The 24,485-nt window shown below is 37.6% G+C and overlaps 1 protein-coding gene across 1 annotated transcript in view; it reads right to left on the bottom strand.

Moving 5' to 3' along the window:
- LOC111146999 (progesterone immunomodulatory binding factor 1) overlaps positions 1-24,438 on the bottom strand; it is a 203,321-nt gene extending 178,883 nt beyond the window's left edge. Inside the window, exons 1-5 of the mRNA XM_022502829.1 lie at positions 24,245-24,438; positions 22,898-23,198; positions 16,467-16,567; positions 13,369-13,567; positions 10,945-11,064 (exon numbers count right to left, since the gene is read on the bottom strand). Of these exons, the coding sequence (XP_022358537.1) occupies positions 10,945-11,064; positions 13,369-13,567; positions 16,467-16,567; positions 22,898-23,149 (672 nt within the window). The 5' untranslated portion in view covers positions 23,150-23,198; positions 24,245-24,438. The remainder of the gene's footprint in view (positions 1-10,944; positions 11,065-13,368; positions 13,568-16,466; positions 16,568-22,897; positions 23,199-24,244) is intronic.
- Between the last annotated feature and the right edge of the window lie 47 nt (positions 24,439-24,485).

The raw sequence follows: 24,485 nt of genomic DNA, 5'->3' as shown, positions 1-24,485 counted from the left end.
TTTGAGTACAACCAAGTTAATTTCCTGCTAAAGCAAAAACAATGGCACTGTCTAGGGGAACACAAAGCTAGTCTCTGCAACATAAAATCATAACGCTAGAATCTAAGTTTACTCTATGTTTTAAATAAACAATTTAAAATTACTTGACATCTTAAGAAGCAGGAAAATGTGACCCATTTTTAAAAGACAACTAACAGAGGGATGTCTGGGTGGCTCAGTCAATTAAGCATCTGCCTTGAGCTCAGGTCACGATCCCAGGGTCCTGGGACTGAGTCCCATGTTGGGGAGTCTCCTTCTCCCTCTGCCTGCTGCTCTCCTTGCTTCTGTTCTATCTCTGACAAATAAATAAATAAAATCTTCAAAAAAATTAAAAAATAAATAAAAGGCAACTAACAGAGATCAACTTTGAGATGATCCAGATTTTGGAATTAGCAACAATGCTTCAAATGAAGCAGTGATTTAACTATTCTCAATGGTGTAAAGGAAAATATGCTCACAATGAATACACAAATAGCAGAGAAATAAAAACTATAATAAACTGAAGGGAAATCTAGAAGTGAAAAATTCCACTTTGATTTTTTAAAATTTATTTATTTATTTGAGAAAAAGAGCACATGTACACACACAAGTTGGGGGGAGGGGCAGAGGGAGAGGGAGTGAGAATCCCAAGCAGACTTTCCACCCCTGCCCAACTCGGGGTTCAATCCCACGACCCTGAGATTATGACCTGAGCCGAAATCATGAGTCTGACACTTAAATGACTGAGCCACCCAGGCACCCTGAAAAATTTCACTTTTAAGCATTTACCAAAGAGAAAAGAAAACATGCCCACACAAAAACCCATGTGAAATTTTTGCAGCACCTTTATTTATAATGTCTCCAAGGTGAAAATAACTCAAATGCCACCAACTGGTTGATGAATATATCCATAAAATAGAATATTATTCAGCAATAAAAAGGAACAAACCATTGATACATGGAAAAAATGGTCTGGCGATTTCTCATAAAACAAGTATGACTGGTGACTGGATGGATAGATGTGATTAGAACAAGTATAATAAAATGTTAATGGTAAAATTAGGTCATTGATATACTGGTGTTCATTGTAAAATTCTTTGAAGTTATCTTTGCTTGAAAATTTTTATAATGAACTAGAAATACATTACACTCTTTAGGGCTGGTGACCAATTCTGAATGTGCGAATTTGGGAAATATAAGCTAGGAGGTTATAGAAAAGAAAACACATAGGTTATAATTAGTCTTTTTATCTTTTGAGATCATCCTCTGATTTGCTTTATTAGTTTTGTATTCTTTTTTTTCTTTTTTCTTTTTTTTTTTTAGTTTTGTATTCTACTACTAAGAAAAACTTCACTATCTCCAAACTCAAGGTTCTCCTCTAGGCTTCCTTTCTAATATAACGTGTTTTTTGTTTTGTTTTGTTTAAGGAGTAAGTTTTTGTTGTTGTTGTTAAGATTTTATTTATTTATTTTAGAGAGAGAGAATCAAGCAGACTCCATGCTGAGCACAGAGCCCAACATGGGGCCTGACCCCACGACCTTGAGATTATGACCTGAACTGAAATCAACAGTCTGACACCCAACAGACTGAACCCCTCAGGTGCCCCTCTAATATGTTTTTAAAAGGTTAAGTACTGAGGGGCACCTGGGTGGCAGAGTTGGTTAACCATTCTTCGACTCTTGGTTTTGGCTCAGGTCATGATCCCAGTGTCATGAGATCAAACCCCATGCCAGACTCTGTGCTCAGTGAGGGAGTCTGCTTGGGATTTTTTTCCCTTCTGTCTCCCTCCCTCTCAGCCCAACCCTCCCTTGTATGCATGCTTTCTCTCTCTCTAAAATAAACACATAAAATCTTAAAATCTTAAGTATTGAATAAGATTGGACTTAATAGTTATCTCTGGACAATACTTCTATTTTCATTTTTCAGAAAGTTTCTTTTATTCCTACTTTCTGGCTTTCATCTTTCAAACACGAAGAGAAAGCAATTCCCCAAGAGCTCATGATAATAATTCTTAAGAAGTCTGTCAAAATTTTTAAAACTGGGGCACCTGGGTGGCTCAGTGGGTTAAGCCTCTGCCTTTGGCTCAGGTCATGATCTCAGGGTCCTGGGATCGAGCCCCACATGGGGCTCTCTGCTCGACAGGGAGCCTGCTTCCCCCTCTCTCTCTGCCTGCCTCTCTGCCTACTTGTGATCTTTCTCTGTCAAATAAATTTAAAAAAAATCTTAAAATTTTTTTTAAACTAAAATTTGGAAGTCTGCAAATGGCGTTTTAGAAGTCTACATATTCCATTTCCTATTTCCTCTTTATACACATTTACAGTTATCACCCAAGTGAAATATTATAATACACAATTTGTTCATTTATATTCATTTATAAAATTGTTGTTTTGACCTTCTCCTATAGGTTTATACTTGCATAAATATTCAGTATCCTAATCTTCATGCATTCCACAAACTCAGTAAGAAGAGAAGTGTGGTTGATCAGTTCGTAGTAATCAAGGTCTTTAGTTTCTAAGGACAGGTAGACAATTTACCATCTCTCAAGCAATTAAATCTACTCTAACTTCTCTATTTGGATAATAAGATTATACATTTGCTGCACTGTGAAATGCATCCTTGAGGTCTTTTAAAATTCTTGGGTGAATACTGCCTAGTAATGTTTTTCTTTCCAAAGCTCACATTTTATTCCTCTTCAAAATTACACAGCATTGTGTATAAGACCCATGTTACCTCCCTTAAAAATCCAACCCTAAATATATAAAGACTAAGATGTTTGCTGAATTACTATATGAAGAGATTATTCAAATAGTATAAAAATTCTGAATTGTGACTTATTGAATATAAGTAACTTCATAATGATTGCAGCCATTAATACCATGACCTTGTCCCAAGGCTTACCGTGGCACTGTATCGTACTGCTTACTGAATGAAGTAACAGTTCCTTTCTTTGTCAAATTTAGGAGAGCTTAGAACCAATGAGCATCTTTCATTGGATGCGTTTTCAACCTGTCCACTAAAAACCAAAATATTTATTCCCCTTAGGAAGGAATCCAAGTTTTCTCTCACAATAGTCCAAAAGAATATTTATATTTTTGGACTGATCTAAATTAAGGACACCATTAGAAAAGTTAAAAAAAAAATCGCCACTCCATTTGTGTGTGATGGGCATTTTTGAGTTTCTCATTGCCTGCCTCTGGCCACCAACAATAAATACCCAACAGATAGCACACATAATAAAGAAGAAAGAAATATGAAATGCCAATTGGTAAAAAGCACCCAAATGAGAACATTTCAAGTAAAAGAACCAAAACCAAAAATCTGCACTGAAAAACAATTTCATTTAGTGCTTTAAATAAACCAGGTGCTTGTGAAGACTTAAAGAAGTCCTGAACAATGACTCTCACTGATAACAAGGGAACTCCGGTAACCTGGCAATCTCCATTACCTCTTCAACACACCTTCTAATTCAATAAATTTTTTGATCAACTTCTTTTTTTTAAACCTTCCTTTAACAATCATAATTTTCTCTCTCTTCCTTATACGTGGTTATAATCACGTTCTTCAGTTGTTTTTTTTTTTTTTTAAAGATTTATTTATTTATTTATTTGACAGAGAGAGAGAGATCACAAGTAGACAGAGAGGCAGGCAGAGAGAGAGAGGGGAGGGGGGAAGCAGGCTCCCTGCTGAGCAGAGAGCCCGATGCGGGACTCGATCCCAGGACCCTGAGATCACGACCCGAGCCAAAGGCAGCGGCTCAACCCACTGAGCCACCCAGGAGCCCCTCTTCAGTTGTTTTTTTAAACTGAATTCTGCCTTTTGGTAAAAAGATCATATAAAATTAAACTCAAACCATTAAGAGATAAATGATCTCACTTACAGATAAAATAATTATTATTTTAAAAGCCATTATGTGCGCTATGAAGATAAAATTCTTTAAAACTCACCAGGAGTAATTAAACCAACAAACACCTCTGTGTTCTAATACTTATTCTCAAATATATAATTACAAAAGCCTATATTACGGGCTATGCCCCAAACACAGATGGCTCTTTTTATCATATGGAGCACACTGAAGTGGTAAGCCTTAAACACAAGTACATCTGGTGTCCAATAGCACTGCTTATGCTGCTGGTTAGCAATTAGATGAATGTCTTTCTACTGTTCTTGACAATGAAAAACTTTCTGTGGTTTACAATGTAATTTTATGTATATTAGTTGTGATTTCTCTCACCTTAAAAACAAAACAAACCCTGGGGTAGCTGGGTGGCTCAGTGGGTTACGTGGCTGCCTTCGGCTCAGGTCGTGATCCCAGGGTCCTGGGATGGAGCCCTGCATCGCATCAGGCTCCCTCTCAGTGGAAAGTCTGCTTCTCCCTCTCCCTTTGTGTGCTCACTCCCTCCTTCTCTTCCTCTCAAATAAATAAATAAATCTTTAAAACAAAACTAAAACTCTTTCCCTTCACCCTGCTTTCCCTGTCATCTTCAGCCGTAGCCCTTCGTTTCCCTATTCAACCAAAATCCCAGAGAAAGAGCTACCTAGAATTGTTTCCAAATCCTTTTCTTCCATTTACTCTTAAACACACTGTTGTAATCAAGCTTTTGATCTCACCAACTCCAACAAAACTACTCCTGACGAGATTATCAATGACCCTGTTAAATATGTGATTTCTCAGACTTCATCTCACTATACCTGTGGATAGCATTTGAAATGACTGACTCTCTTCCTTGACAAAGTTTTCTCCTTTGGCTTCTGGGACATGAAATTCTCTTGGTTTTCTCATCTCACTGATAAATCCCCCTCCCCCATCCCACTGGTTTAATACTGAAGTGCCCCAGAGCTCATGCTTTGGCTCTCTTCTCTGTATTCACTCTCCTCTGGTGATCTCATCCTGGTTTTAAATATTATCTTTATGTTAACAACTTCCAAATATATAGCTTCCAAAGTTCAGACTTGTATATCCAAGTATTTCCAATTGTAAATCCAACAGATCTCTAAAACTCACTGTGGCTAAAATTTGAACTCTCTTTTAACCCTAAATCTGCCTCACCCACAACCTATCCATTTCAACTGAATGCAAATCCATCCTTCTAGTTATTCAGTCCCAAAACCTTGGAGTTAATTTGACTCCTATCTTTCTTTCACGTTCTCCATCCAGTTCATCAGGAAATCCCAATATTCATCCATCCATCCATCCATCCTTTAATTTTATTTATTTATTTATTTAAAGATTTTCATTTATTTACTTGACAGAGAGAGAGAGAGAGAGCGCGCGTGCCAGAGAGGGAACACAGCAGAGAAAGAGGAAGAAGCAGGCTCTCCACTGAGCAGGCTTGATCTTAGTGGATCACAGGACCGTGGGATCATGACCTGAGCTGAAGGTAGATGCTTAAAAACTGAACCAAACAGGCACCCCTCCTGTCATTCTTTTTTTTTTTTTTTTTTAAATCTTATTGATTTATTTGACAGACAGAGATTCACAAGTAGGCAGAGAGGCAGGCAGAGAGAGAGGGGGAAGCAGGCTTTCAGCAGAGCAGAGAGCTCGATCCCAGGATCTTGGGATCATGACCCGAGCCGAAGGCAGAGGCCTAACCCACTGAGCCACCCAGGCGCCCCCCTCTTGTCATTCTTATGAAGGCAAAGTTTGGCATCAGGAAGAGAATATGAATTTAGAATGAGGACAGACAGGGTATCATCAAAAGCCCTGATTTTAAAAAATTGTATGTATTTGACATATAACATTGTGTATATTTAAGATGTACAATGTGCTAACTTGACATATTTGTATTATAATATGATTGCTTTTGCAGCTATATTTAGCACCTATACCACATTACATAATTATCCATTCCTTTAAGTCTTTGGGATAATTACATTTTAGTCTCTTAGTAAGTCTGATAATGTAGTACAGTATTGTTTATATTTATTATACTGTGAGTTAGATCTCTATGACTTACTTACTACTCATTGTAAGTTTGTACCCTTAAACAACATCAGTCTTGTCCTCTCACCCCCATCTCCTGGTGTTACAGGATTTTTTTCTCCATTAGTGCCCACGGTTCTCGGTCATGTGCCTTCAAAGAATAAAGAGGTAGGCCAGACAGACTGGTGGGAAGGAGAGCAAAGTTTTTTGAGCTAAGTGATAATACAAAGCTCCCAAGGAGGGAGGGGACCCTAGAAGGTTGCCCCCAGTGGTTCTACTTTTAAAATACATCCAGGATCCAACCAGTTCATAGCCCATATACTGCTATCACCCTGATACGAAGCGCTATCAGCTCTCACTTAGATTACTACAAGTCTCCTAACAAGTCCCTCTGCTTCCATCCTTATAGCTCTATAGCCTATTCTCAGCAAAAAAGAAAAAGAAAAAAACATTTTCTGGGACATTAACAAAGTTCTTTAATACTCTTTAAGGGTCTACTATGTACCAGCCAGAATAATCCTTTTACAATATGTCAGATCATGTCACATCGCTTCCCTAAATCCTGTAATACTTTCTTTCACTTCCTTTCACTTAGGGTTAAAAATCAAAGTCCCTAAATCCTGCAATACTTCCTTTCACTTCCTTTCACTTAGGATTAAAAATCAAAGTCCTTACAGTGACTTCAAAAACCCTTTACCTCTCTGATCTTACCTAACTATTCTCTCGCTTCAATCATTCCAGTCATATTGGCTTCCTCATCGCTCCACAAACATCACTCCACAAAGAGGGTACCCTCTTAACCTTTGCACTGACCATTCCTCTGCCTGGAAGTTCTTCCTTGAAAACTTCATTGTCTCCCTCAGCTCCAATTCTTTCTAAACTTCTAACCTCCTTGGTGAGGCCTACTGGCTGACCCTATACAATTCTGAATATGATTTCTTCCCTGCTCTCCATGCAGCACTGATATTTTTTCTTTTATCCTTTGCAGTTATCAACTTCTTCCTCTATGATACACTTACTATTCCCACTTCCTCTATGATATGCTTACTATTTATTTCCCTGTACTCCTTTTTTTAAAGATTTATTTATTCTAGAGAGAGAGAAAGAGTGCTCGTCCACGAGTGTAGGGAAGAGGCAGAGGGAGAGACAATTTTCAAGCAGACTCCCCACTGAGTGTGGAGCCCATGAGATCCTGAGATCATGGCCTGAGCTGAAATCCTGAATTGGACACTTAAAATTGAGCTACCCAGGTGCCCCTCCCTGTACTCTTTTCAAAAACAGAAACTCCATGAGGCCGGGGATCATTGTTTTGTTTGCTGTAGTATCCCAAGTTACCTAGAACAATGCCTGCCACATAACAGATGTACAACAAATATTTACTCCTTGAATTTCATTCTAATAATGACCATATCAGGAGGGTGTTATATATTCTCATCCTATTTTGTAGATGGAGGAGTTGGCGCAGAGAAAGTAGGGAAGACTAGGGGCAGAGTGGGTAGAGAATAAGTTTTTCATCCAATATCATCATGCCACTGTCAAATGCACAGTTAAAACTTGATGATATGTGAATTTTCCAAATATTAGAGCAGTAATAACAAACCATTTAAAAAAAATCCCCCCCACAAAAATCCTCACAGTACACAGTTAAGCAAAATTTCTTTTAATATTAAATACTATACTTATTGTTCACTATATGCTTATAAGGAAGTCTTTTAATTTAAAAATATTCAGTTGATTTTTCCTCAGTGTTGGGCAAGCTGACCTGAATTAGCCCTTGACAGACCAAAGGAATCAAACTTTACGGGAGACTTTAATATAAATGTAATTCTATTCTGTCTATATCATATTCTCTAAACTTCTAAGACCTTTTATTAGGTAGACAACACACTGCTTAATTTCTTAATTTCTTTTTTCCTGATTGTGGTTCAATTCTCTGTTTATTAATAAATTATGGAAAGGTTTAAGACAGAGAATTGTATTTTCAGCTGAGAGGTGATAAACCTTTAAGAAACAAACTTGCACATGGAAGGGTTCAGTGATGGTTAATTTTGTTTTGTTTTGTTTTTAAATATTTATTTATTTAGGAGTACCCAGGAAGCTCAGTGGGTTAAGCCTCTGCCTTTGGCTCTGGTCATGATCTCAGGGTCCTGGGATCGAGCCCTGTGTCGGGCTCTCTGCTTGGCGTGCAGCTTGCTTCCCCTCTCTCTCTCTGCCTGCTGCTCTGCCTACCTGTGATCCCCCTCTGTCAAATAAATAAATACAATCTTTAAAAAAAAAAAAAGATTTATTTATTTGAGAGAGACAGAGCACACATGCAGGTGAGCTGGGGGAGGGGTAGGTAGAGAGGGAGAGGGAGAGAAGCAGAATCTCTGCGGAGCATGGAGCCCAAGGCGGAGATCAATGTCATGACCCTGAGATCATGACCTGAGGCAAAATCAAGAGTCAGGTCCTTACCCAAAACTGAGAAACCCAGGTGCCCCTGTGCTGGTTAACTTCATATGTCAACTGGCTATATTGGTCAAATACTATTTTACTTTATTTTTATTTTGGTTGAGAACTATTTAGATCTTTCTGCAAAGGTATTTTTTAGATGAGATTAACACCTTTTAAAGAATATTTTATTTATTTGAGAGAGAGAGAGAGAGCACACAAGCAGTGGGGAGGGGGTAGAGGGAGAGGGAAAAGCAGACACCCTACTGGGCAGGCAGCCCATTGTGGGACTCAATCCCAGGACCCTGGGATCATGACCTGAGCAGAAGGCAGATGCTTAACCAACTGAGCCACCCAGTTAATTCAGAGATTAACACTAAATTAAGAGAAGTCAGGGGGGGAGGCAAACCTTAAGAGACAGAAAATTATTAATGACAGAAAATAAAGTGGAGGGGTGATGGGTGGGGAATGGGCATTAAGGAGAGCATATGTGATGAGCACAGGGTATAAGCCTTACACGTAAGGTAATGAATCACTAAATTCTACTCCTGAAACCAATATTGCACTGTTATGTTAACTAGAAATAAAAACTTGAAACAAACAAAAAAACAAATAACATTTAAATCAATAGACTTTGAGAAAAGTCAATTACCCTCCATAATGTGAGGGTCACATCTAATCAGCTGAAAGCTATACTAGACCAAAGACTGACCTCCTCCGAGCAAGAAGAATTCTGTCAGCAGACTGTCTTTGTACTTCAACTACAACTCTCCCCTGAATCGCCAGCCTGCCAGCCTATCCCATCAGATTTTGGACTCATCAAGCCTCCACAATCCTGTGAGCCAATTCCTTAAAACAGATCTCCCTCTCTCTCCAGATATCCTATTGGTTCTGTTTCTCTGAAGAATCCTAGTACAGGTTTACAAACAAAGCTGCTTCTTTGTTCAAGAGTTATTAGTTAAAAAAAGAAAAAGTTATTAGTTCACTAAAAACACTCAGGAACCCAATGAGTCAAACCAGTGTTACCTATCTATGTCTTCTTATCAATAAAATACTAAAAATGTTATGAGCAAGGCTGAAACAAACAAAAATCTGGGATACAATGCCATTACTGACCCTTCAGAGTTGAGAGATTTGCTCTACTGCACAGTAAAACTATATCACATACTAATGATAATTCTAGAATTACAAAAGTTTTTTTTCTCTTTGGCCCCAGGAATCCTTTGTTCAAGAGAAACCAGTCTTAGAATTCCCAATTATTAAAGTCATTTAAAAAGAGGTAGTTTGATATAAACAAGGTTAGGAAACTTTTCCAGTCCTCCTCCTAAAAAATAAGAAATCCTTGAGGGAAGCTAAGGTACCATGAGATGCTGCAGAACCAAGTCTGAAAACTCATTTAATTGCCTTGTCCTCAATAAACCCAATGAACGCGTCACCACGACTACTACCATCCTGGGCACTTTGCAGAAATAGAGATTAAATGATTTGGCCAAGGCTATAAAATTAGCAACTAGTCACACTGAGGCCTTCTAAGTTTGTCCCTTACTTTTTTTTGCAAATTTTATAAAAATTAAAAGTTATCTTTCTAAAATATGCAAAACAATTTACCTGCACAATGTGGCAGGTTAGCAGAAGAAATAAAAACCCACAACAGAACTTTGTAGAAGGGTTCATATCGGCACATCTGCCTCTTTGGCATCACTCCTGCTGATTTCATCACTCCTACGAGGAGAGGAAGGAAGATGAGCCTTCATTTGCTTTTAATATTGGCTCTACATTAATGACCTAAGTAGATTTTGTCCAACACTAACAGAGTAGCAAATTAGGGCATCGAAATGTAAATTAAATTATCATTATTTATTTCTGGAAATTAGATCTTTGGTAAAAGCTGCCCTTGAAATATGACATAACAGTATTTACATGCAACTTTGCTACAAATGACATTTTTACTTTGAAACAGAAACATGAGCAATTCAATAAAATGAATAGACAAGCAGAATTAGTTCCTCTATTTGACAGAGCAGGAAACATTAAATGACTTATTCAATGTCACACAGAAAAATGAGTGTCAAGACATCATCTGAGGTTCTAAGCCTAATTTTTGGGAGTTTGAACTCTAGAAGGGCAGACGCTCCCTCTTTTGAGTTCACTGCTGCCAGCACATGGCACGGCACCACGCACATCACTGAGGCTGATGCTTACTTACATCAGTACTCATGCTCCAAACCAACATTAGGAAAACTAATGTACTTAATGAAGAGGCAAAATGGTAAATGGATAGTAGCTCCCCGTTCATATCACAAACAAGGTTAATCTGTAATGAAGAACCAAGAATGAAGGAATTACAACAAAATGCTCAACCATGGGTTAGAGGTCAATATCACAGACCTACCCTGTCAATCTTTAAGATGACTATTTCCAATTTAACCTTCACACTGCCTGAACAATAGTGTAGTTGGCATCCCCCAGTCCCATTTTGTTATCACTGACTTTTATATTCCTGCTCACAAATCCTGAGGAACTCCCTAGAATAAAACATGGAGCTTCTTCCCACCAGTGATCAAAATCATACAAACCTCTGTCAGTTGTTTCAAGTGGCCTTTGTTTTCACTTAATTCTTCTGATAGTTCATGCTTTTTCACTTGCAGTTCGGAGATTTCCTTTCTTAATGGATTCACTAGTTCATAGAACCGAATCTTTAAAAACAAAAATCAAATTAATAAGCAGTTTTAGAATCCCAAGTTGCAATTAAAGTTTACTAATTTATAGTACCCTCAATTATAAGTAATAAAAATATTAAGGAAACAAAAGGAATGCATTAAGTTTTACATTATATGTCTGTATAAGCAAGTTTGGTTTGTAATGAACTGACCCTGACTACTAATACTTTATTAAGGCTTAATGTTCAATTAAGTTTCCTCAAAGCCCAAATTATCTATACTTCACCCCTGACACAGTGTCTTTCTTCCCATCTATACTCCATTTACTACTTACTTCCCATCTTCCACCACTGCCCATTCCATTCTAGCTTCTTGTTACTTCCTGAACACATTAAGTGCTTGAGTTTTGCTTGTATTTCCTCTGACAGAAGAATTCTTCCCACATACAAATGAATGGCTCATGTTTTCACTCCCTTTAGGTCTCTGATCAAATGTCACCCTATCAGTAAAGGCCTAATTCCTCTGATTAGAAATAGCACCCCCCCCGAAGGCAGTTCCTAGTTTCACTCCCATAGGATTTTCTCCATAGGATTTATGACATTCTGCATTTACTTTTAATTTATTGTCTATCTTGCTCCACTTGAATGTAAGCTCACGAAGGCCAGAATTCTTGCCTTGTTTGTACCCTGCTCTATCTCTTTTGCTGAAACATATGATAAGCCTACATCCTAGGCTCCTGGTGAAGCCCTGCGGCTACCATTGCTGTGTCAGGGATAATCAGGAGGGGTCTTTCATATCACTACTTCCATTCAGTTCAGACTTCTCTTCTCACTCATAATTCTCTCAGAGGAATCCATCTGCCCTAATCTAGTAAAGTGTTCCATCTGACAAATTCCTATAAAATTAAGAAGCCATGAACAAATTAGGAGAGGGTAATTATGCCTATTTATTATATAGGTATGCAGTCTGCAATTCCTTAATACATTGCTGAACAGCAAGAGTACCACATCTGGTAAGAGGTAGTCCTTAATACAATGAATTTGTGTATGACTAACTAGTTAGGATAATAACGTCTATAAAAACAAAAGATAACAAAGAACATTAACAAACCAAAGAACTGTATAACTGTAATTGGTAGGCCACTTGGTACCTACTATGGATAAAGTCACAACGACAGCATGTGAGACATCTGATTTGTCTTGAACAATGCACTTTGGACAGAAAAAAATATATTTGAGCTATTTGAGGTACTATTATTATTATCAATCCTTTTACATATGAAAAAGTTCAAGCCTCTAAGGGTGAAATGACATCTATATATCACAAATCAGCAGTTTTCATGTGAGACCCTCTGAGGGAATTCATAAGATTAAAACTGTTTTCCTAATAATACTAAGATTTTTGTTTTTTTTTTGCCTGTCTTGCTCTCCTTCTCTTATGCCTGTTCAGTGGCGTTTGCCAGTGGCTATCTGATGTGTGCTGAGATCATCACCTTTAAGGCTAATGGAATGAGTGCTTATGTATTCTTGTGTTTTAAAAATGTCTCAGTGCTAATTTCTTTTTTTTTTTTTTAAGATTTTTAATTTATTTATTTGACAGAGATCCCAAGTAGACAGAGAGGCAGGCAGAGAGAGAGAGGGAGAAGCAGGCTCCCTGCTGAGCAGAGAGCCCAATGTGGGGCTTGATCCCAGGACCCTGGGATCATGACCTGAGCTGAAGGCAGAGGCTTTAACCCACTGAGCCACCCAGGCGCCCCTCAGTGTTAATTTCTAATACGATAAATACTAATAGATATAGCCCATATATTCTTTTCTTCTGTTTAGAAGCTCCTTGGGGTCCTCAGTAATTTTGTGAATGTAAAGGGATGCTGACATGAAAAAATTTGAGACAGGCCATAGATGAATCCTATGTGTAGCTGTATAACCAACACATGACAGATCCTGAAGTAGACCACAAAGATCTCCTTCATTAACTCCTTTTCCATCACACCAACTCCTCTCTCCTCTACTATCCCCACCCCCTGGCAACCACTAATCTGTTATCTCTATAATATAATTTTGAAAACAATGTAAACTACCAGTTTATGATAAAATGATTCATTTCTAGGGACTATGTAGCCATTAACTTCATAGCCCTATTTATTACTTGACTTTGGAGATCAAAGGTCGAGACCCTTTAAAATTTGGTGATCTGAATACCATTCACCATTTCCAGATCAGGGCCAGAAAATAACAAAATAATTTATTAACTGGGTACTTTGAAGATTATGGCTATTACATAATTAACAAATCTAATTTGAAAATACATGCAGTTTTTTTTTAAATGATGCAACACACTTACAGATACATATTCAGGAATAGAAAGCTGGTCTTCAGGAAAATCTTTTAGTTTCACATATTGCTCTTCTGTCAATTCAAGGTCACGCAAGTTTCGGCGAATATCTCCCGCCTTCTCTCTTAGCTGAGTATTTGTCTCTTCTAGTTGCTTCTGTCTCAATAAAATAGTTTCCATTTCTTGTTTCATTAGTTCTTGATATTTTCTACATTAGGAAAGAATTTATGGCAAGCTTAAAAACATCTTTAAGATTTAATTTTCTCAAAGTTACCTTTTATATTAACATAAAAACATGAAATAAGCAACTCTCTAGTGTTTTTGGCTCCAGGTAAATGCTTATTTATTTAAGCAGTTAAACACAAAATGATTCTATACTCATTACTAAATGTGCAACCACATAAATTGTTAAATAGAAAACTGATATTCTTAAAGAGTAATTTTCAAAATTCAAATTATAAAATCATACATTTCCCCTCTTAAGATTTAAATTTTATACATCTATTTTGAACCCTACTCATCAAAATAACTTTCATTTCTTTCTATCCAGATACTTTAAGGTATACTGCTTGAAGACGGCAACACTGAACCACTGTAAAGTATTCATTCAACCAATGAGGTGATAAAAGGAGTAATCTGTACATAATCATTCTTAATGAATACATGTAGCAGACATTGCTATCATGAGTTGCCTATTTGAAGATTTTGAGCAGGAAGGGACAACTGATTCTCTCCCCTTCCTACTGTATCACATCCATCAACATACGAACATGTTGTTACTTTTCCTACCTTAAAAAAAAAGAACATTGACCCCATTTCACTGCCCCCTCTGCTTGCTCCTCCACGCAGCAAAACTTCTCAAAAGTTGTCTAGACTCACTATCTGATGCCCTTCCTCTTAAACCCATGCCAATTAGGTTTTTATCTTTCTACTGAAATCTCAAGGAGGCCAATGACATCCAGATTGCTAATGATCAATTCTCAGTTCTTTTCATCCTTGACCTTATGATTACTTAACACAACTGATCTCTCCCTTTACACACTTTCTTCACCTGACTTCCAAGTCACTATACTCTTGTCATTTTTCTCCCATTTTTCCAGTGGTGTTTTCTCAGTCTCCTTTTCTGATTTGTCTTAATATTAGTACTTGGCCCTCTTTTCTCTCTGTATTTACTACCTTGGCCAAGTCATCCAGTCATATGACTTAAATATATACTCTCTGTATCCTAATGCCTCCCAGACTTGTATCTCTAGACGAAACTCTTTCAACACCTACACGCAGATTTCTAACATGACAACTTGAACTGAACGTGTCCGAAACTGAACTCTCACTCTTCACTCACAAACCTCTTCCCCTGTGGTTTCCCTATCTTATTTGACAGCAATTCCATCCTTTCATTTATTTGAACCAAAAATGTTGCCACAATCCTTGATTCCTTTCTCTCTCTCTCTCTTTTTTTAAAAGATTTTATTTATTTATTTGACAAAGAGAAACATCACAAATAGGCAGAGAGGCAGGCAGAGAGAGAGGGGGAAGCAGGCTCCCTGCTGAGCAGAGAGCCTGATGCGGCTTGATCCCAGGACCCTGAGATCATGACCTGAGCTGAAGGCAGAGGCTTTAACCCACTGAGCCACCCAGGCGCCCCTCCTTTTTTTCTCTTGAACCCCACGTATAACACATCAGCGCAACCTTCAAATTATATTAAAAATCCAACAACCACTTTTTACTAACATCAATATCAAGGGTATTATTGCAATATCATTTCAACTGCCTTCTCAGCATCATTTAATCTGAAAACTGCCTTAAGAATTACAATAGAAGCCCTACCACTGAATGCACTGGTTCCCAAAGTATTGTCCCCAGACCAGTGGCATCAGCATCACCTGAGAACTGGTAGAAATACAGATTCTTAGGAATCACCCCAAATCAGAATATCAGAGGGTGGGACCCAACAATCCTTTTTAACAAGACCTCCACGTGGTTCTGGTATATACTAAAGTTTCAGAACCGCCGGTCTTACAAAGAGAAAAGATAAGCACTTCACATATTTACTTCTAATTAGCACACAGAAAGAAGCAGTCACTTGTCAGATTTTCTACACAGGGTTCAGATTTTTAAAATACAAAGTTATGCTTTGTTTTTGTGTAAATCATTGTTCATGGCTGCCAAGTTCAATTTCTTTACTGTAAAAGACACTTGGGAAGAAATCTGAGAGGATGCTTTTCTATGGATTTGTTTGTTTTTTTGTTCCCAACTTTCAAATCTGTCTTGCTTTAACTTAATTTGATGGTTTTTTTTTTTTTTTAGTCACTCACTTTTATTACATTGTTTCAAAGAATTCCTTATAGTTTTCATAGAAGGAGCTCATCTTTTTTTCCACTCATATTTCATTGTTTACATAGTTCAGTAAGGATGACTATCATAGGCACATTTGATAGTAAATAAAATGGAGTCTCTGTAAATAATCAACTGAGCTGGGAGAAAGAATGCAAGCAAAACAGAAAATAATTTAAACATGCAGAGTTAAATGGGCCATGAGAATTAGTGTGCTTTACAAAGGAAATGAAGAAAGGTTAATCCAGACAACAGATTAAGTGGTAGTGAGTTTAGAGAATTTCCATTGTCATTTATGGATCACTTACATCAGCAATGTTCGCTGAATGAATGTTGAATTTTGACTTTATATATATATATATATATATATATATATATATATATTTATTTATTTATATATTTATTTATTTTAAAGATTTTATTTATTTATTTGAGAGAGAGCGATCACAAGTAGGCAGAGAGGCAGGCAGAGAGAGTGGAAAGCAGGCTCCCTGCTGAGCAAGAGAGCCCAACATGGGGCTTGATCCAAGGACCCTGGGATCATGACCTGAGCCGAAGGCAGAGGCTTTAACCCACTGAGCCACCCAGGTGCCCTGACTTTTTATATTTTGTATATTGTATCAAGTAACCTTTTTTGTTGGTTTGGATATAAAAATTTTACCATCGCTTACTTAAAATTGCTCTATTTTAGCTTACAATTGCATGCATAAATAGGTAACGAAATTACTTTTAATGGCTAAATAGGTATTGCTGTTTTTAAAAAACTTTCTTACCTGGCATCCTTTTGTTGAAAAGTCAATTGATTGTCTAATCTCAATGTTAGTAGCTGCTTCTGGTGAAGTGCATCATTAAGTTTCTCTTCTAATTCTTCAATCTTAATAAAGAGAAAGAGGTAAATTATATGGTCAACTTTCAAATTTATCACTATAAGATGTCTGAAAAATACTAAACGTTAAATAAAAAAAAGAACGCTTAAAAGCAACAGGCTAAAAATGGATATAGGTTCCTCTGCAATGGTTGTATTAACAAATTACAGTCTGTTCATACAAATGGTTCAAACTGCAGCCACATACAAGGGTTTTTTGACAGACTGTCATTAAGACTGCCTTTTCCCCTTAACCCACTCACTGAGAAGCCCACTAACAACTGGGATTTTATTTTGGTGCCTTGCCCAGGTAATTACTTCCTTGTTAGACCCTGCATTTGTCCTCTTGATCCATACATCTCCAAATGACTACTCCGTGAGTGATCTCACAAATGTCCAAGAAACACTAGCCCTCAGCCTCACCTAATCGTATGTTCCTTGCACCTCCCTAGTCTCTGACGCAAAAAATACCTAAGTCATGGTTGATGTCTACTTCTGCTCAGAGCTTATTCTGATCAGACACCATTTTGTTGTGGTTGTTGTTGTCAAGTCCACTTCATAAATAGCTGTCAAAATGGCTCCATCCTCTTTGCGATCCACTGATAAGTCTTCAGTTAGACCCCTACCATCTCTCACCAGAGTTGTTTCCTTGTGCGCAGTTTTGTCAACCTCCAAATTTTGTCAAATTTATCTTCCTTAATTTCTTTTAAAAAATGTTATCAAAAATTTATTTCCCCAGTTGTAAATCCTTCAGAGGATCTTCACTGTTTTCAAAATAAATTTGAAACTTCATGGCATAATGTACCAGTACTTCTTGATCTGGCCTTTGCCAGCTCCTTTCTTCTCTGGTCGCTAGCTTAAAAGGATACTCTGTTCCAGGAAAAATAAGTGCTTGCCATTCTTCAAATATGCTGTGGTCTCTCTTAAGCCCCCATGGACTTGGGTTTTGTTCTTAGTCTAATTAAAAAATTCTTTTCTCTTCCTTTCAACCCAGGTAATTCTTACTCATCTTTTAAAAATTGATTAATTTAACAGCCAATCTTTAATATATTCAAGTGGATTCCTCTTGCATCAATAAATTCCCCACCTCTACTGGATCATTCCTATCATTAAGCAAACTACTTCTATCAACCACTGAAAAGAACAACAAATACTCCCTTGATCACACCACTCCCTTTGCTAATGTACCATTTCTCTGCTCACCATCAGAGCAAAACTTCAATATTTTTTCCCGTAATATTCCAGTAAAAGTATTCTGAATCACCTCTTTTAATACTCAGTCCACTCGTAATTTCAGCATATTTATCTAATTGACAGCATGATTTAACACAGTAGATGACTCTATCCTATTTTGGATTCCATGTTATTTTTCTTTTGTTTTCCTCCAAACCTACTGGCCACTTGTAGGCTTCTCAGCTTCTTCCTCTACACTATTTATAAATGTTGGACTCCGCTTCATGTGGTTTGGGGCCCTCTGCTCTCACTAGATAATGTCATCTAATCCGATAGCTTTTAGTGCCATCTATATGCACCACACCACACAGACACACTCAAACACACACACAGAGTCATAGACTCACCCCTAAACTCTGACAATTCCATTTAGGAGTCTAATAGGAATCTAAAATTTGACATGTTCAAAACAGAACTTACATCTTACCTCCCAGATCAGTCTTCTCCCAGCCTTCCATTTCTCAATAAATGGCTCCAGTAGATGAAGCCAAAAACTTAAGTCTTACATAAGGCAATAACCTAATTAACTGTCTTCTACTTCTACCTTATTTGTCCTTGGTCTATTACTTCAGTGCCATTTTGAATACAAATACCAGGACATGTAACTCTAATTGCCTAAAATCTGCCAGTGGCTTCTCTGATTACACAGTCTAAAGCAAGGGATAAAAAACAATGGCAATGGGCCAAATCAAGCCTACATCCTGTTTCTCTACAGGCCATAAGCGAATAGATTTTGTGTTTGTAAAGGGTTAAAATAAACAACAAAGAATATGTGCTAGACCACATATGGCCTGCAAAGCATAAAATCTTTACTGTCTGGGTCTTTACAGAAAAAATTTGCTGACTCCTTATCTAAAGTAGAAAACTCCCGTTGCTAAGTGATGCTGTGTCACATGACCTTGAAGATCTCCCATTTGTTTTGGGATCATAAATCTCACTTGAATTTCATCTACATAAAAAAGGGACCCTGCCATATCCAGTTATATTCCCAGCAACATGCCTCAATAAATGTCTTAAATCAACAAAAGACAATCACATTCCTCATAATTATTATTTTGCATCTCAAGAATGCTGTTACCAAAAGGACAGAAACTTCTACTCTTTCCAGGGTTACAACTTTCACAATTTTAACTGGCTTCTAACTTAGGCTCCTTAACTCAGAGATAATCAAGCTGGGAAGATGCACCCCTCCCTTTACTTCCCAAGTAATAAGGAACCAACAGATCTCAAGTGAAAGATAAAAAGACTTTCTGGCATTTAAAAATTGACAGGCATGAAGACTGAAGAGGAAAGGAATGAAGAAGTAAAGCAAGGAAGGAGATTTAGGCATCCATGGGCAGGGGTAAAAATGGAAAGCTAACAATTCTCTAGAATCAGGAGGCTTGGCCTAAGCTGTTAACCTGTTAAATTCTCTCAGTGAGCAAGAGGGAAGTGAGACTCAACACTTTTGAGTTCCCTTGGAGAAATGTGTTCTTATTTTTGGATATGGAGAAATCAAATCAACATGGATCAAGATATTCATAGTAAAAAACTCTAACATTAGGAATAAACTCTAACAAATGTAAAAATTGTATTGCCACCATACTGTTGTGGAAAAGACCTTAAATTTCACAGGTTCACAGACTTCCTAACTTAAAAAGACTGTGATGAATAGGAAAAAATCTGCTACTTGTCTGCCAACACCCAACTCTTCTCTTCTTTCTAATGTAACTCTGATTTTTATTAGTGACAACAATGTATCCAGTTAAATATATACATTTCTTAGCTTCCCTTCCCACTCCTTGCAGCTAAAGTGCTCATGCTATATAGCTCTAGTTTATTGAGGTCACTGGCTTGAGCTTCTGGGAAAGCTTTTTTTAAAAAGGGAATTGAGTTGTGGGGCTTCTGGGTGGCTCATCTGGTTAAGTGCCTGACTCTTGGTTTTGGCTCAGGTCTGGATCTTGTGATAGTGAGACCTAGCCGCGCGTGGAGCTGTGTGTTTAGCCGGTAGTCTGCTTCAGATTATCTCCATTTTGCGCTCCTTGCCCCTCTGGCCCTCCCCCTGGTAACGCAGGCTTACTCTCTCCTTCAAATAAATAAACAAATAATATCTTAAAATACATAAATAAACAAACAAATAAATAAATAAAATCTTAAAAAAAATAAAGAAGAATGAGTCCTTTGGCATGTGCTCCATTTTCCCATTATTGTTCTTATCTTTGTCCGTAACATGGATATTATACTGGAGGGAGATCAGCCATCTGTGACTTTGAGGTGAAAAGCACATGCTTAAAACAGCTGTGTGCAGAAGGTTAAAAGGAGCCTGGGTTTCCAACAATATCAAGGAGTAACCACCCCAAATCTAAATGACCTACTTTCAGATTCCCATTAAACCAGAGAAACAAAATCCTTATCCTGTGTTACACAAGCAGCGACCACCTTCTAAGCCTCTGGTCCTAGTAGCTGAACTTCATGTCCAGAACACTGCACAGTTGGTTCAACCTCTTTCCACAGCAAAAATACCTAAACCATGACACTTGACCAATCAGGATGACTTTAATGCTTCCAATGATAGGAAGCTCATTAACTTAAATCGGGTCATTTAAATGTTAATTGCAAGGATAGGTTTATAGTCCACAGAAATTTACTTTTCCTGTGACTTTTATTATCTATAGTCTAGTAAGGGAAATTTATTTTTAATAATGTCAAGTGTAGCACATATATACAATGGAATATTACTCGGCCATCAAAAATGAAATCTTGCCATTTGCAATGACATGGATAGAACTACAGGGTATTATACTAAGTGAAACAAGTCAATCAGAGAAGAAAATTATCATACTATTTCACTCATGTGGAATTTAAGAAACAAAACAGAGGATCATAAGGGAAGGGAGAGAAAAATAAAATAAGACAAAAACAGAGAGGGAGGCCAACCATAAGAGACTCATTAACTATAGGAAACAAACTAAGGGTTGCTGAAGGGGAAGTAGGTAGGGGATGGAGTAAGTGGGTGATGGGCATTAAGGAGGGAATTGAAGTAATGAGCACTGGGTGTTCTATGCAACTGATGAATCACTAAATTCTACCTCTGAAACTAATAATATAATATTTGTTAATTAAATTGAATTTAAATGAAAAAATTTTAAAAGAACCATTCATGTTACGGTATATACAACTCTGAAAGTTTGAGAATATGGCACAGTAAGAAAAACCGCTTTCTATTCTTGAGGCAACTTACACAAACATTTCAATTTCACTTGGGTAGAGTATGGGCTTTAGATCTCTCAGTCTGAATCCTACCTGGCTCCATCACTCCCATCTAAATGGCCTTGCTATGCTATTAACCACTTGTGATTCTGTTTTATCAAGAGCAAAACACGGTTCAGTCCTTTATTTAAGGTAGTTGAGCACTTACAATGTGCCAGGAACTGTCCTGAGTGCTGGAGATACAAGAAGTATCTCCAAAGAAACCCTCATGAACCTCACAGTCTGCTGAGAGAGATAAATACCAAAACAAAGTCAGGTAGTCCTATGAACATGTATATAAGGCACAGAGAATAAAGGGAATGAAAAATAAGAATAATATTTTAGTAGACAACAGCAGTGATAATTCATATTGTGCGCTTACTAAATGTCAGGAACTACTACTCTTACTTTTTCTATTGATTCATTCAATGTTAAAGGATAGAGAAAATCCCACTAAAAGCACTTATACCTCACAGAGTTGTTGTGAAGTTTAATGCGAGAACACACGAAAAGCTCATGGAACAGTGTCTAGCTGTAAGCATTCAATAAATGTTAGCCATTAATATTTCTAGTAACTTTATCCAAAGTATTTCTTTACTTCATTAAGACCTTGAACATTTAGGGCTTAGGACACTTCATTTTCCTAGAGAGACATGGTCAATGATTTTTTTTCTAGTGGCAAAATACTAAAGTATATTGCTATGATTGGCAAAAGCTAAAATAGGAAACTGACTTAAGAGAGAAAGTATAACTGAAACAACAAAAGGCAGGGGTTGGAAGAGGTGGGATCAAGAGCAAAAGTGGAGAATCTACTATTGGAAAGAAAAAAATTTCTCAGAGACAGAAGTAATAAGAGTTAAGTGTCTCCTGTTCTCTCTCTTTTTTTCTTTTTTTAAGATTTTATTTGTTTATTTGACAGACAGAGAGAGTTGTGCCCAAGCAGGAGGAGCGGCAGGCAGAGGGAGAAGAAGCAGGTTCCCCACCCAGCCGGGAAGGACGCTGGGACCATGACCTGAGCCTAACGCAGATACTTAACCACTCAACTGACTCAGCCACCCAGGCATCCCTTGTCTCCTGTCTTTCTTTCTTTTTTTTTTTATTTATTTATTTTTTTTTTAAAGATTTTATTTATTTGTCAGAGAGAGAGTACACACAAGCAGGCAGAGAGACAGGCAGAGAGAGAGGAGGAAGCAGGCTCCCTGCCGAGCAAGGAGCCCGATGCGGGACTCGATCCCAGGACCCCAGGATCATGACCCGAGCCGAAGGCAGTGGCTCAACCCACTGAGCCACCCAGGCGTCCCGTCTCCTGTCTTTCTGAAATCACTATAAATTTCTCAGAGTTAGTGACTTTACCAGATCTTATATAAAATACTCTTAAGTATAACCACACAAGGCAAAAACAAAACAAAACAAAACAAAAAAACAAGGACCAAGACATTCCTTCCTATTTGGCAAAGATACCGAAGACACTGAATCTCCAGGGCAGAGGACTACACTGACTCAATAATATAATTATGATCAAACTAGTCACATCAACAGTAATTCCCAATGAAGCAGAAAACATCTTGGCTAGAAAAAAACACCTAAAAAGATATACCTCACACATGCTGTATTTTAAAAATTGAGCCTACAGAAGCAATTCATCCCTGCCCAACTTTAAATCATCCCCTTTCAAGACGTTTTATTTAATACACAGAAGTATAATTCACTCTCCCTCTCCTTCCAAAAAGTTTTAACTATGCAAGAAAATACAATTTTCTTTTTGAAATGATAAATGTATCATTTCGAATTCAGATTACATATATAAAATTTTAATTATTTATCTTCAGTTTGAAGACAATAACACATAAAGGTAACAAAAATTACACTTAATCTTACCTTCGTAAGATAATCCACTTTCAAGTTGTCTATCATCATATTTTTCTGGGATAGCTCTATTTTCAGTAACTGAATATTATGAAGTAATTCCTTACGTTCGATTAGTTGCTGGGTGATTTTGATTTTACCATCTCGCTCTTCTGATGATGAAATATCATCTGTAGGAACTGTTGTTTCTAAACTAATATCTTCAGATTCCAGAGAGCTAGAGATGTTCACTTTCTTTGATGCCCTGGCAATTTTTCGAGACATATTTTTTTTTTTATGGCTCAGTTTTCTTCTCCGATTCAATTTCAATTTTCTGCGGGTTAAAAATATTAAATGTATTCAAACATTCTCTATGGAAAGCTTAAGTATATTAAAGAGATACTAATGAATGCCTAAGTAGTTATCAGACAATCTGGAGGACCCCCTCATCTAGGACAGATTAGTAAATTACTGCTCAAATCAAACATAATAAAACAAGCTCATTAAATCCTTCTATGAATTTGCTCTTGATGAATAAAAAGCCCAGTTCCTGAGGACAGGAATCTTATTTGTAAGAAACAAAGAAATGTTCGAGATTAAGGATAAAAGCCCCAGTCAGTAGTATCCAGGAAAGCTACTAATAAAAGCAGCACGTGTTCAAGGTTAGGGAAATCACTACTGAGTTGATCAGGAGAAAGTTATGTCTACTTAGAATCTTGAAGGATTTAGAGCAGCAACAAGAGAAAAGCATGCAAGAAGTAATGTTGGTACAGAAGTGGCGAAAATGCACAATAGCAGAAGATAATGATAGTCTTGCTAGAGCCAAGCCTTTGTGATATTGAGTAGGACTCGCCCTATTCCCCATACACAAACACCCATATAACTTTAATAATCAAGACCGCGAGAGCTTTGAATGTCAAAATGTGTTCGAAATTTATTCTGCAGGCAATGAGGCGTCACTTAAGATTTTTTAAAAAGGGAAACAGTGAGACAAAAACATTCTAATAGATTTCCAGATAAAAGGAAAACAGGAACGTAGAAAAGATAAACTCAAGTATTCTAAATCGAACTTCTTACCCTTTCACAAGAATTTTAGCAATTCTCGTTTCAACACTACATGACATAATAAATTATATACGGTATTGCAGACATCAGCTTTTCTAAACTAAATGATTAGAAAAGCGTGTGGAGGGCAAACGGCGTCCCTCCCAAAGGGAAAAAGGGTAAAGAAAGGTGAAATCTGAGAGAGGCAACATCTTGGTTATAAAGGATCGGGGGCTGGGGCAGCCCACATGTGTGGAGTGAAGAAGAAAAGGCAAACTTGGCAATGTAGGATGACTCCCTGCCCCGTGTTGAAAGGAAGGGATAGGCGCGAGCTACCTGGAAAGATTCAACTACTCCACGTCTAAGGCTGGACCAGCCACTACCGCCGCCTCTTCAAGGAGCTGAAAGCGTCCCCCAAACAGAAACTCAGGTTGCAGCTCCTCCAGAAGGAATTTCAGATTGGGGACCGTTAGGACCCGTAACCAAGACAACCACTCCCGCGCCCGTAGGAGGACGGAGGAAGAGGCTGCGTGCAAGCGCCCTCGCCGCCGGAACTCAGCCTGGATCCACCCCAACG

Source organism: Enhydra lutris, unplaced genomic scaffold (genome assembly GCF_002288905.1).
Source record: "Enhydra lutris kenyoni isolate GAN:26980312 unplaced genomic scaffold, ASM228890v2 scaffoldscaffold15, whole genome shotgun sequence".
NCBI lineage: Eukaryota > Metazoa > Chordata > Mammalia > Carnivora > Mustelidae > Enhydra > Enhydra lutris.
The sequence above is the reverse complement of the archived record's forward strand: the minus strand, read 5'-3'. Positions and strand labels throughout refer to the sequence as shown.